Source organism: Sinocyclocheilus rhinocerous, unplaced genomic scaffold (assembly GCF_001515625.1).
Source record: "Sinocyclocheilus rhinocerous isolate Xijiao unplaced genomic scaffold, SAMN03320098_v1.1 scaffold2754, whole genome shotgun sequence".
Taxonomy (NCBI): domain Eukaryota; kingdom Metazoa; phylum Chordata; class Actinopteri; order Cypriniformes; family Cyprinidae; genus Sinocyclocheilus; species Sinocyclocheilus rhinocerous.
Window position 1 is genome coordinate 524,819 of NW_015634251.1, and position 12,490 is coordinate 537,308.

General features: G+C 38.3%; 1 protein-coding gene across 2 annotated transcripts in view; it reads right to left on the reverse strand.

The window, feature by feature from the left end:
• Positions 1-12,490, reverse strand: part of dip2ba (disco-interacting protein 2 homolog Ba) — a 59,591-nt gene that overhangs the window by 17,767 nt on the left and 29,334 nt on the right. For both annotated transcript variants that reach the window (XM_016559344.1, XM_016559343.1), the window contains exon 2: positions 230-301. In XM_016559344.1, the coding sequence (XP_016414830.1) occupies positions 230-301 (72 nt within the window). The remainder of the gene's footprint in view (positions 1-229; positions 302-12,490) is intronic.

Sequence of the window (12,490 nt, forward strand, 5' to 3'; positions counted from 1 at the left end):
ACACATATGCAAACGGTACAGAGAAAATAAAAACACATTTCAGATGCATATTTTATGGAACTGGGTTAAAATAGAGCAACATAATTAATGCAATGTCACAGATGTCATACTTCTACATTATATTTAATTGACTCGACCAGTGTGACGATGACATTGTGTGGCATAGAAAAGAAGAAACAGAGAAGAGGAGGAAAATTAGCAGAGAGGAAGTCTGTGTGGTGAGTCTTACTTTGGGTCTGTGGTACGAACGGTGCGAGAAGTTTAGCTCGTTTCTTTTCATAGCCCTTCTGTGTAATGTCACCTGTAAGAACAAAATACAAAAGACACATATATATTTTGTTTGAGATGTGATGGAGCCACACGTCTACAAACATAAGCTGAGCTTTCTGGCTTTGTGACGACTGGTGAACAGACAACACACACATTAAGTTTCTCGCAGTTTATTTCACAATTAGCGGTTATTGCTAATTGCTTTGCTTATTGCAAAAGCAAAGCATCCCTATTATTGCTTAGGGGTGGGAATCACCAGAGGCCTCACGATACGATATTATCACGATACTTGTCACGATACAATATTATTGCGATTTTAAATATATTGCGATATTCTGCAATATATTGCAATTTATTACCTTTTTCCAACTTCAAATTATGTCCCCAAAGGAAAACTTTGACATCTGTTTTAACTAAAAAAGAAACATTTCTCAGTTTGTTTATCTCACTTCAGTTTTATTGTTGCAGTGCAAAATGGGATTGTCAAGCAGACAAACTGACCAACACTTTCTACAGCACAGTAGCGCTACTGCAAACCAGAACAAGTAGGCCTATACTGCATAGAAATTTCCTGTCAGCACGTTATTTGAGCGGACTTTGCTTTTTCGATGAGCATGAGCGGTACACGAGCGGAACACACATTCATAAATCGGAATATTGAGCGGAGCGTCAAACCGCGCAGTGACGAGGAGTGAAACATGCGCGCTGAACACTGCCGGGCGGGGCGCGACTCGGCGCGCCATATATTATTATTATTATTATTATTATATTATATGTAGCCTATATTTTCGGTGCATCCCTACTTACATCCCCTCCTTGTTTACAAATCCGAAGTAAGTCCATACATCCGATTTAAATGCGGACGGGGCTTTCCTGAACTTTCCGCAATGCCACCCTCTTTATTTTACTAACTTACTGCATGCTGAAGGTGACCCAGCTGACCTCACCAGAAAAAAACTCACCACCATCTAGTGGATTGTAAAGAAATTGATTTTATTATTCTACCAAATAGTATAATAAAAGATCGATACTTGGCGTCCGTGTATCGATACAGTATTGCCGCGGAAAATATCGCGATACTATGCTGTATCGATTTTTCCACCCACCCCTACTATTGCTCATACTTATGGTTAACTTGTATCTTAATGCTTTTCTTTTGCGGAACACAGAAGAAGAAATGCTAAAGAAAGAGCCTGTCAAGGGGACTGGAGCTGTCAAGTTCCAAAATGGCACCATAGAAGCAAGACTTAATTATTGCTCAATTGTTTATTGAATTTTAATTATTTTTAATAAACAAATGTTTCATATTTTCAGTTGTTTTCATTTATATCTTATGCTATTTTACCATTATAGTATTTATTACTACTTTGAATTAGCTTTGATTTGTATATTAAGTTTAAATATAGGCTATACTTCAAGTTTTATAATTGTATGTGCTTTTTTCATTTTTATTTTTATATATCTATTTTGCTTTATTCTTATATCAGTTTTAGACATTTTGTTTTGTTATTTGCCAACAAAACATTTCTAATTTTCATTTAAGTTTACAGTTTTCATGTAATATTTATTTTATTTTAGCTTTATTTCAAACAAAAAATTTTATAGTTGTAATTAACCATAACACTGCATGAGACTATAAGCTATATTTTAAGTCTTCTGAAGTTACATGACAACAAAAATCAACATTCACTTATCTTCCCTTCATATCTCATTTGCACTTACACATATATTCAAACCAATTGCTTCATTATTGATCAAGCAACTACCTGAAGGTTGAATGGATATGGATTGCATGACTTTCAGTCTGTTCCTCATATAAAGCTATCAGATTCAGAAAACCTGGAAGATAATAATTTTGACTGCTTTTCTAAAATGTTTATGGTACTTTTGAATTATTTTGAAGCTTGGCAGCACAGATCCCCATTCACTTTGTAAGGTAAACAGTGGCCAGTACATTTTCAACATTTCTCCTTGTGTGTCCCTGTCCCACAGAAAGAGGAAAGTCATAAGGTTTAAAACAACACAGGAGCGAGTAAATAATGACAGAATGTTCATTTGTGGGCTAACGGTTCCGTAAAATTAAGGAAAAACAAACAGAACAAGCGAAAAAACAGAAGGATGGCCATGTGAGTCACCATCACATGGATGTACCTTGATTCTGTTCATTTTCTCATTTCTCTTCAAGTAGTTTTTGGCCTATTACCATCAAAGTCCACTCTGAGAGCTCCTCAAACTTACACAAAACAAAACACCCCTCTCTCACCCATATTCTCACACACACACACACACACACACACATGTCTCCTTTAAGCTGTGGCAAACAAGTAGCTCCTAAACTCCAGTGGCACACGGCTGGATGAGATTCACACCTCGTGGCCTGTGGCGAGTTTGAGGCAAAGCGCGTTACGCAGCCAAATCGGACCTAAATAAAAACAGGAGTGACAGATCTGCTGACGACTGTCGTTATTCTAGAGGATACGACCAGGCTCCTGGTAATTTTCTAAACCAGATCTGGTCCGTCTAGGAGACAGCTGTCAGCTTCAGGTGATAAGATTACACACAATGGTGTTTATGCTGAAAAATCAACATGCAACATGTCAGCATGAACTTCGCAGACAAAGGAAGAGAAAAGGAGGCAGGTCAGAGGGGCCAAGTGGGCCAGTTCAGCTATGAGAGGGGAGAAAAAAGAAAGCAAGCAGAGAAAAGAGAGAGAGAGAGAGAGAGAGAGAGAAATGGCTCTTTCTGTGGTTGTATGAGAAGGGACGGGCCACATTGAGCGCAGACTTCATGCCTGGTTACTCTCTACGCTTAAGAATGTGGCCTAGAAACACAACAGCCCTTTCCTGCCCCCTCTGCTCAGTATGTGACAGCTCACACACACACAACATTCCTTATTCAAACATTTAACAAACATTTTAAACGTTATTTTTGCGCACAAAAAATATTGTCGTAGTTTCATAAAATTAAGGTTGAACTACTGATGTCACATGGACTATTTTAATAATGTCCTTACTATCTATCTGGGCCTTGAACGTGTCAGTTATGTTGCGGTCTATGCAGGGTCAGAGAGCTATCCGAATTCATCAAAAATATCTTAATTTGTTTTCCGAAGATGAACGAAGGTTTTACGGGTTTGGAACGACATGAGGGTAATTAATGACAGAATTTTCATTTTTGGGTGAGCTATCCCTTTAATAAGGTGTTCCGGAGAGTTTTCAGGGCATTGCTATGGTGTTATAGGTAGTGGCCAGGGCATTACTATGTTGCTGCTATGTTGTTAATATGGTTTTCTAGAGAGTTGCACAGAAATGCCAGGTGTTCTAGGTAGTTACTAGGGCATTACTATGGAGTTAGCAGTGTGTTCTGAAGATGATATTCTAGATATGGCTTGAGTTCTTCCTTCAATTCAAAGGGACAGTTCACCCAAAATAACATTTATATCAATCACTTACTCTCATGTTGTTCTAAACCTATACAACTTTTTCTTCGGTGGAACATAAAAGAAGATAATTTGACATTTGTCCATACAATGAAAGCATATGTTGTCCAAAACAACATTTTTAAAAATACCTTCCACAAAGAGATTGAAATGGTTTGGAACTGCATAATGGGGATTGTTCAAAACGCATACAGTGCAGGATGGTTTACATGCCAAAGTTTACTTAGGTTTAGGGATTTGATCAAATACCTAAACATAAGTATCAGCAACAGTAAGAGTTGCTTGTCTCAAACCGCACTAAGAAAGATCTCAGCTAAAAACACTACACACACACACACACTACACACACACGTGTGTGTGTGAGAGCGTAAAGCTGCTTTTTGCATGCGGGCAGCGTGCTGGGCATATGGAGGGATGGCTGACTGGAGTCTCATTGTGTGTGTGGGTGATGTGGGAGACTGATGTAACGCTGGGAGGGCAGCTGGGTCACACACACACAGAGCAGGGTCTGTGTTCGCACAACAACAGGTCTGCACAAACTGGCAGTGCCACTCCAGCACTGAGGGAGCTTTGTGCCCACTCCTTCTCCTCTAAAGAGCGATTCTTTCCCTCCCTTTCTCACGTCCTTTCATCTGTTCGTCTACACGTACCTGTCTATTTAAGTACTGAGGAATCATGCCTGACTGTAACTGATCGGCTGACAAACTCGAGAGAAAATAAACTTTGGTCTATTGTGACGGCTGTGATGTCTCATACAAGTGTGTGTGTAAGGGTCAGCGCACAGGATATGAACATTACCCCACCCAGCGTGGCCTGCCAAAAGTGGTCCCAGTGTATTCATGGGGAGGAATGTGCTGATTGGATGATGACTGGGGCCAACTGGCTAGCAGAATGGCAATGGTGGCCAAATGGGATAGCTAGCCAGTTCCCTTCAGGACTCAAAGCACAGACTTCACACTGAACGGACAAACAAGCACACCACGAGTGGCCCCGATGTGCGTGTTTCTACAAATACCTGTTTAACGTCCACGCTGTTATCGGTGTCAGTGTGTCAGCGCTTGGATTCACCCTAAAGGCCTGTCAGGATCTGTGTGTGTGAGTGTGTTTACCAAGAAAGACTCAGGCAAAGCCAGTAGCAGAGGAAATGATAAGCTTGTGGGGCTTCCTGCTCCATTGGGCCCCAGGGTGACTGGAAAAACCCATGAGCAGAAGGGAGGAAGTTCAATGAGAACAGACACACACACACACATACACACACAAGAAAGTGAGGGCAAAAACAAAGAACCCGACTAAGAGGGTGCTGAATACCCCACCACAGGAGTGCTGTGTTTTTTTCTGCGGGTTGCTAGGCTTCAGGCTTTTGCGGTCTCTAAAATGAGGTGAAGGCCCCAAGAAAGACAGGAATATAAATAACTTGCCTGATGATTTTTCATAATCTAGCCCATGCTAAACATAATTCCCATCAGCTAACGGGCTCTCATTGCGCAACAGTTAAACAGTTGCTGAGGTGACGTCCTTGTTTAACTCGTACACCGCCTAATAAACAAAGCTAGGTGAGGGGTTAAGTAAGTCCAAACTACAATGATTATTGCAGTACATTTTATAAGAAAATACCATTTTAGTATTTCCACTTCAAAATGTCTGAAATTTAATTCAGTATGTTACTTTTCAAAATCAAAATCAGAATCAGAAAGAGTTTTATTGGCAAGTGTTTGCACATACAAGGAATTTGTTTTGGCGACAGAAGCTTTTAGTACACAGAGACATCAACAGACAGATAATGAAAAAATAAAGATATATGAATAAAATACACATGAATATTATATATATATATAATATATATATTATATACTAATAATAGATTTCTTTTATTTGTATTATTTATTTGTTTTAAAATTTCAGTTTAGTTTTGTTATTTGACATATTTCAATTTTCAATGGTTGCAAAACACTGAACTGTCAGTTGTACTCACAATTTCCGAGCGAACATTGTTTTAATGTAAATTCTACACCATTTCTTTCAGTGTAGTGATATCTGAGTGACTTGTCATTGGAATTAAAAGCTGCGCGTGCTTTATGTATGCAGCATCTTTGTTTGGATTGTGATTAAAATACAGTGGTTGCCAGAGATTTCTTTTATTTGTATTATTTATTTGTTTTAAAATTTCAGTTTAGTTTTGTTATTTGACATATTTCAATTTTCAATGGTTGCAAAACACTGAACTGCAAAAAGGTATTCGCACTGACTGACAGTGATTTGCAATGAAACAGTGACTGCAAGTTGTTCATTTTCAGAGCAATTTGAGATGATAAACAACACCATCTATTGGGAATTCAACAATGTTGAGCAGTTTAACCTCATGTCCATCGAGACGATTGGACGATTCAATTCATGATTCACAGGTCATATTTAGAATGATTTAATTTGATTAAATTCACAATGAAATTTTATTTGATTCAATTAATGATTCAATTAATGTACATCTTTTTAAAAATGCATTTTTTTAAAACGGCATGAAACAAATTGTGATAATCTTTTATTGTAACATATATTCAAGCAAAACATGATCCGCTTCATGATGCATGAAAATCGATGACCTCCAGTGATTTAATTGCTTAAACACACTTTAAGGAAGAACTTGAGTAGTTAAACTGTCAGGAGAGCAACATATTGGAACCGTAAACATACTTGAGGCAATCTACATAACATAATTGAAAACATCATGATAGAATGATAGTATTTTACAAAAAAAAAAAAAAAAGCTGCACATTTTTTTCGGCAACACTTCTCAGTGACGACTCGACAAACCTGTGATCTGACTCTGAAAACTGTTTCACTGAAGCAAACAGGTCTTCCCAATAAAAGAAACCCTAAACGACTGTTCCCTACACTGAAAACACTTATCAAGGCTCTGTATACAGTCCAACTGATTTAAGAGGACTCTTAATAAACACCCTCACAAAAGCTGCTTAACAGCCATTCAGTGTTACTCATAAAAACACAGTGCCAAAGAAGAAGAAGAAGTGTCCTGAAGGCAGGAATGCATTTTTGCTGCATATTTGACTTTGACCACAATTGGGCCAAATTAACTGCTGATGCATGTCACAGGGTGCAGGGGTCAGTCCAAAAGAATCAGCTGTTATTAAGACAATGTGATAAGCTGGTGAAGATATTAACAGACTTAAAGGGTCCGACTAGGCAGATGGAATGTGTGGAATTACACACGGATATGCGAACACCCACATGCACACATACTCGGGACACTTTAAATCCATATTTCATCCATATGGTGCGGGGTTCAGCGATAGACCAGCGTTGCTTCATTTTCAAATTTACACAACTATCAAGGTTGTTATTTGTCAGTGTACATATGCAAGTCCATATGGGGGTGTTTTGAAAGCAAAAGGTTGCCAGCTTCCACCATTTTCCCAATTATTTAACTCTGATCTAGCGGTGCACACTAACACTCTTGGTCAAATACAACTTTGGGTCTTAATGCTCACGCAAATTTCGCTGCATCCCAAAGTTCAAGTCTGTTGAACTCTGCCCTGAAAATTTGTATCACGTTAGGACGTGTGACCAATAGAAGACCATATGTCATGTCGTGAACTCTTAGCTAAATAATAAAAAAAATTCAATAAAAAAAAAAGCGTAACACATCAGGAGTGCAGCGTTTCAGTAAAGTGGAGTAGATTGTATATTTACATGATCAATTTAAATTATTTCAATATTTTAAATAAATATGAATACATTTAAATAGTTTGCAACCTGAAAGAAAGTGTGCAGAGTGTGACATCATATTACACAACCACTGCAGACCAGTAAATTTCTGCTTATTTTTTGCACACCAGTGTTATGTGGTGGCCATTTGCACTGCTAACTACAATGGTGAGTTTTTATGCAGGTGCAAGACAGGGTGTCTGGTGCTGATATCACTTCCTGTCAGCTTTCACAACCATCATTACCACCACTCTCACGCCACATGCAAACAAACCCGCCTATTGCGCCTCATTTCAAACCACTCTACTCAACAGTGTGGATATCGAGGAGTCTATAGCACTTAAAGGTAAAATGAGTGTGGCAGTGCTGGGAATCAATCAATCCTAATTCTGTTTGTGTGTCTGCAGTTAAAAGAGATGATCTGAATCAACTAAGAAGCAGGATCTAGCAGGGCCATACCGTATATCTCACCCACACGTTATGATGCTGAACACTGCGATCTGTGTGATCACATGAGGAGGATAGGGCTGTACAAAAAAATCGAATGCGATTTTCATGCGCATCTCGTCAGCCGCTCCTGTGATTAGTAGTAAATCTCCAGCATGTGCTTTCAGATGGAGTGGCATTTACTACACAGAGCCGTAGTTCACTGACAAGCTACGCAAAATCGCGTTCAAAATCGCAGGCGATTCATTGCCGATGCTGTGTAGTAAATGCCGCTCCATCTGAAAGCACGTGCTGGAGATTTACAACTAATAACCATCTGAGAGCACATGCTGGAGATTTACAACTAATAACAGAACCGGTTTTACTGATGAGATGCACATGAAAATCGCATTCGATTTTTTTGCACAGCCCTAGAGGAGGACAACCAAAACAAGGTGCTGATTGTAGTGGGTGATTTCCGGTTCTTCATGTATGGGCGACAGTCTGGTCTGTAGCTTCCGGGGTGAAAAAAAATCTCCTCGTGAGCAGCATAGAGCACTGATCAACCCTCTACATTGCGAGTAAATCACTCGCATATGCGACTAAATCTTGACAAACAGATTGGATGCCGACAAGAAAATAAAGAAAACCTCTGTCAAGCCATGCCAACTGATTATTTCCCAAGAGAGAGGAAATACTAAGTGTCACACCAAGTGTCTCCAAAACCAAGGGAACTTCTAACTTAGACAGCATTTTTTGCCCTCATTGGTTTGTTCGCTGTCTATGTAGGTAGCTCACTAGGTTTGAACACACAGTCATAGTCTCTTTTAAATATAAATGTTTGGCACTAATGACAGTAATTTTAGGAGACGAACACATTACAAAGAATGAAAATGAGGTGACCAACAGCCTACGGCGGTTGTAGCATGATTGGGGCCTGTTTTTTTGGCCTGTTCTGAGATGTTCAACTGCCTACAATTTTTAATATAAGAATTAAAGCCACCTAAATGCAAGGAATAAGTTACATTTAAAAGATCAAATAAAGAACCACTCTTCTAATAAATGACACAACTTTAATGGACACTTTGTAACTCTTTCATTTATTGATTTTTTTTGTTCATTTTTTTATTTTTAGCTCAATAACATTTAACATTTACATTTAAAATTCAAATTACTATTATTCTTATTATTATTATATATTAAATCTACATACTATGATTATGTGCTATATACTGATAATTATTTTATCTAAAAGATGAACCGAAATTAAAGCAAAACATGACATAAGCGTTTAAAAAAAAACAAAAAAAACCTAATTATACGTTGCCAGGGTTTGGAGCAACCCTAAAATAGGTAATCAATTTATTATTATTGTTATTACTATTATTATTAATATTTATTTAGCATTATTACTTTAAGCAAAGCCTATGGATGCAAAATGCAAATTAGCATATTCTACACTCTCTATATGTGCAATAAAAAATTTCCAGCTGCTTCTTGGCTACAATCATGATTTTTGCACCGTTTCCATCTAAATAAACCAATAAATAAATAAAAAAAGAACTGCTCTTCTATTTAATGTTATTAAATTTGTTGTGAACCTTGTAACTTTTGTTATTGATTTTTGTTGTTTATTTTTAGCTAAATTATATTTAAATACTTTATATTTTAATATAAATTAAAACACTGCACTACTTTATGGACTATATTTATAAATTATACAGCACATTATCATAATAATAATAAATAAATAAATATGAGAAAAATATAAATCTAAATGTTAATATGAATAATTCTACCTTATTATTACATTGTTATTATATAGCAGATTATCAGAGTATATAGCATTATATATAAATATAATTATATAAAATAATATGTAAAAATAACAATTTTCTATCATTCTAAATATTAAATAATAATACTATTATTAGTTATGATTATTATTAATGAGCTTGGCTCTGTACTAGAAGAGCTGAGAGGATAAAGTCAAACAGGCAAAGAGGCAGGAATTCCCTGTAATCTGTATTTAATCCTTCCAACAGAAGATAATTCAGTACAGCAGAGCCAATAATGCTACACTACAGGGCTACATTCTGGATACCATCACTTTATGATTACAATCAGGGTCGGAGAGTAAAAGCTGATTGTCTGAACTGCAGCTTGTTGTTTCACATAATGAGAGACCATTAGCTCTAATAACAAACAGGCTATGTGACTATTAGACTATCAGGCTGATTAAACTTCAGTAGAGGATGAGAGTGACGATCATTCCTGAAATACAGTTTAAAAAAACAGGAAGACAGACACATCCTTCAGCAGGTTGGTCTTCAGTCGAACAAGTGAGATCAGTCATAGTTAGAGCACCAAACAAATCAATAATCACACTGACCTTTGAGATCTGCTGGTTTGTAAACCGCACTGTTTAAAGAGTTGTGTCACTAGCATTCAGCAGGCTGACACTCTCCATCACTGAAGTGCTCACAGATGTGTTCCTGCTTTCAATATTTACACACCGAGGCAGTTCAACGGCCATCAACGGCTCAATAAAAGCTCTGCAGTCCCAGTAACAATGAAACAACCCAACAAGCCTGCGTTAGCACCAGGGGAATGCTAGCAATTTAAACAATGTGTGAATTTAGCCACTAATCCTCTAAATAAACGAAAAGTTGGGGGAGCATTTTCCACTGAATGTACTAAAACAATAATATGCGACTGTGTGAATGGTATGATTCACTCTCTGATAGAAAACTTTGAGATATGAACACGTCATAGATGGAGGAACATCAACTGTAAATCAAACACAGGATACAAAACTGAGTCACCGCACTACATGGGCGTTCACTCTGGCTGCGATTTGCACTGACAAAGCAACCGCGAATCATTCGTTTTGAATTCATTCAATGTGCAACAACTACAAATGGGAGGGCAGACTAAGATTGTGTGGTATACCGGTACAAAAAGTCAAACCACACAATTTAAACTGTAAGGTGCCAATATTTCGCAATACTTGGACCCTGACAACGTGTTATCACTAAAAAACATTTGTTAAATTAAATAAAAATAAAATAGGTAACAACTAAATAATAACTGAAAAAACTTGAACTACCTATCACTTTTCTCTATATCTATCTATATTCACGTCTACCTAAAACAAATATCTACAACCACTTCTATTGTTTTTATCTATTTATAATCGTTTCACTTCTATCTGTAATAACGTCTATCTATATCTACCTATAATCACTTTCATCTAGTGCATCTATAATCATTACTATCTATATATAACTACTTCGATCTATATCAATCTATCTATAACTTCTTCTGTCTATATCTATCTATAACCTCTTCTGTCTCTCTATAACCACTTCTATCTTCAAACCACTTCATCTATCTATCTATCTATCTATCTATCTATTAGACTTGTGCCGGTATTCGGTAATGCGATATATCACGGTAATGAATATGCACGATATTGTTATCGTGGGCACTTCTAAATACCGTGAATATCTATCTATCTATCTATCATGGGTGCTATACATCGACTGCATTGCAGCACATTCAGTTTTGATAAGTATGTGTGTCCGTGGTTCAGACTATTGCAGACACGTCCCTACGGGGCTCCGGCCTCATTTAACCGGCTAAATCAGGACACTACACCTCGGTAAGCTTCCCCAAAGCGACTAATGAACAGGCCATGCAAGGGTGTGGCTTTAGGAGACTTTAAGAACATATGTGCGTGTCTACTTGTTCGTGCATGTGAGGGTTACAGTCTCTCTAATGCAGATGAACATGGACCCCGGGGAGCCGGCTCTGTTGTAGGGCCGTGAGAGAAACAGACAAGCCTGAACTAGAGCTAAACTGCCGAGGGTCAGCATGATTCTCTCTTCCATAAATTCCCTTGGTCTCTATGACAAAAACATCAGCCCATTCCCCAAACCACAGCATTCATAAGAGACCAGACTGGATCCCTCCATGAAACCACTATAGTGCTTTAAAGGGGGGGGTTTACACTGTTAAAGAGTTGGATTCTCATGCTAAGCATGGACAAAGTTTCAAAAAACAATTTGGACGAATGACGGAGTTTCCCTTTCAAGGGAACTTCGAACTGCGTCCTCTAGGGGTCGCTATGGGGACGCCTCGTCGTGACCCGTGTCTGAAGCATACATTGAAAAAACACCAACAACACGTTGGCCGGCGACAGCTCATGACGTCACTACCGGTGCGACTATTAGTATAAATAGGCGCCGGGAGAACATGTCATTCTCTTCTTCGTCTTCACTGACTGTTTTGTTTGAAGCGTGCATTTGAACATGGTAAGAGCGATCTCTATCCTATTATTATGGCGAGCACTAGCAGAACGTTTAGAGGATGTGTGCATCCGTGTTGTTGTTGTTTAACATCTGATGACACACACGATCTATGCGTTATTTGTTTGGGCAAAGAGCACGCACGCGATGTCTCCGAGGGGCAATCGGCATGCACTGCGAGCGTTTTTTCAAGGAAAAAGCTCCGCTCTCGTTTGTCTCTCTTTTCAAGGAAAGAGGGGCAGCCATCTGCTTCCCGCGATCCAGGACCCACCCCTGCTGAGGCACGGAAGGGAATGAGCTCGTGGGGATCGCAGGTGGACCTGGC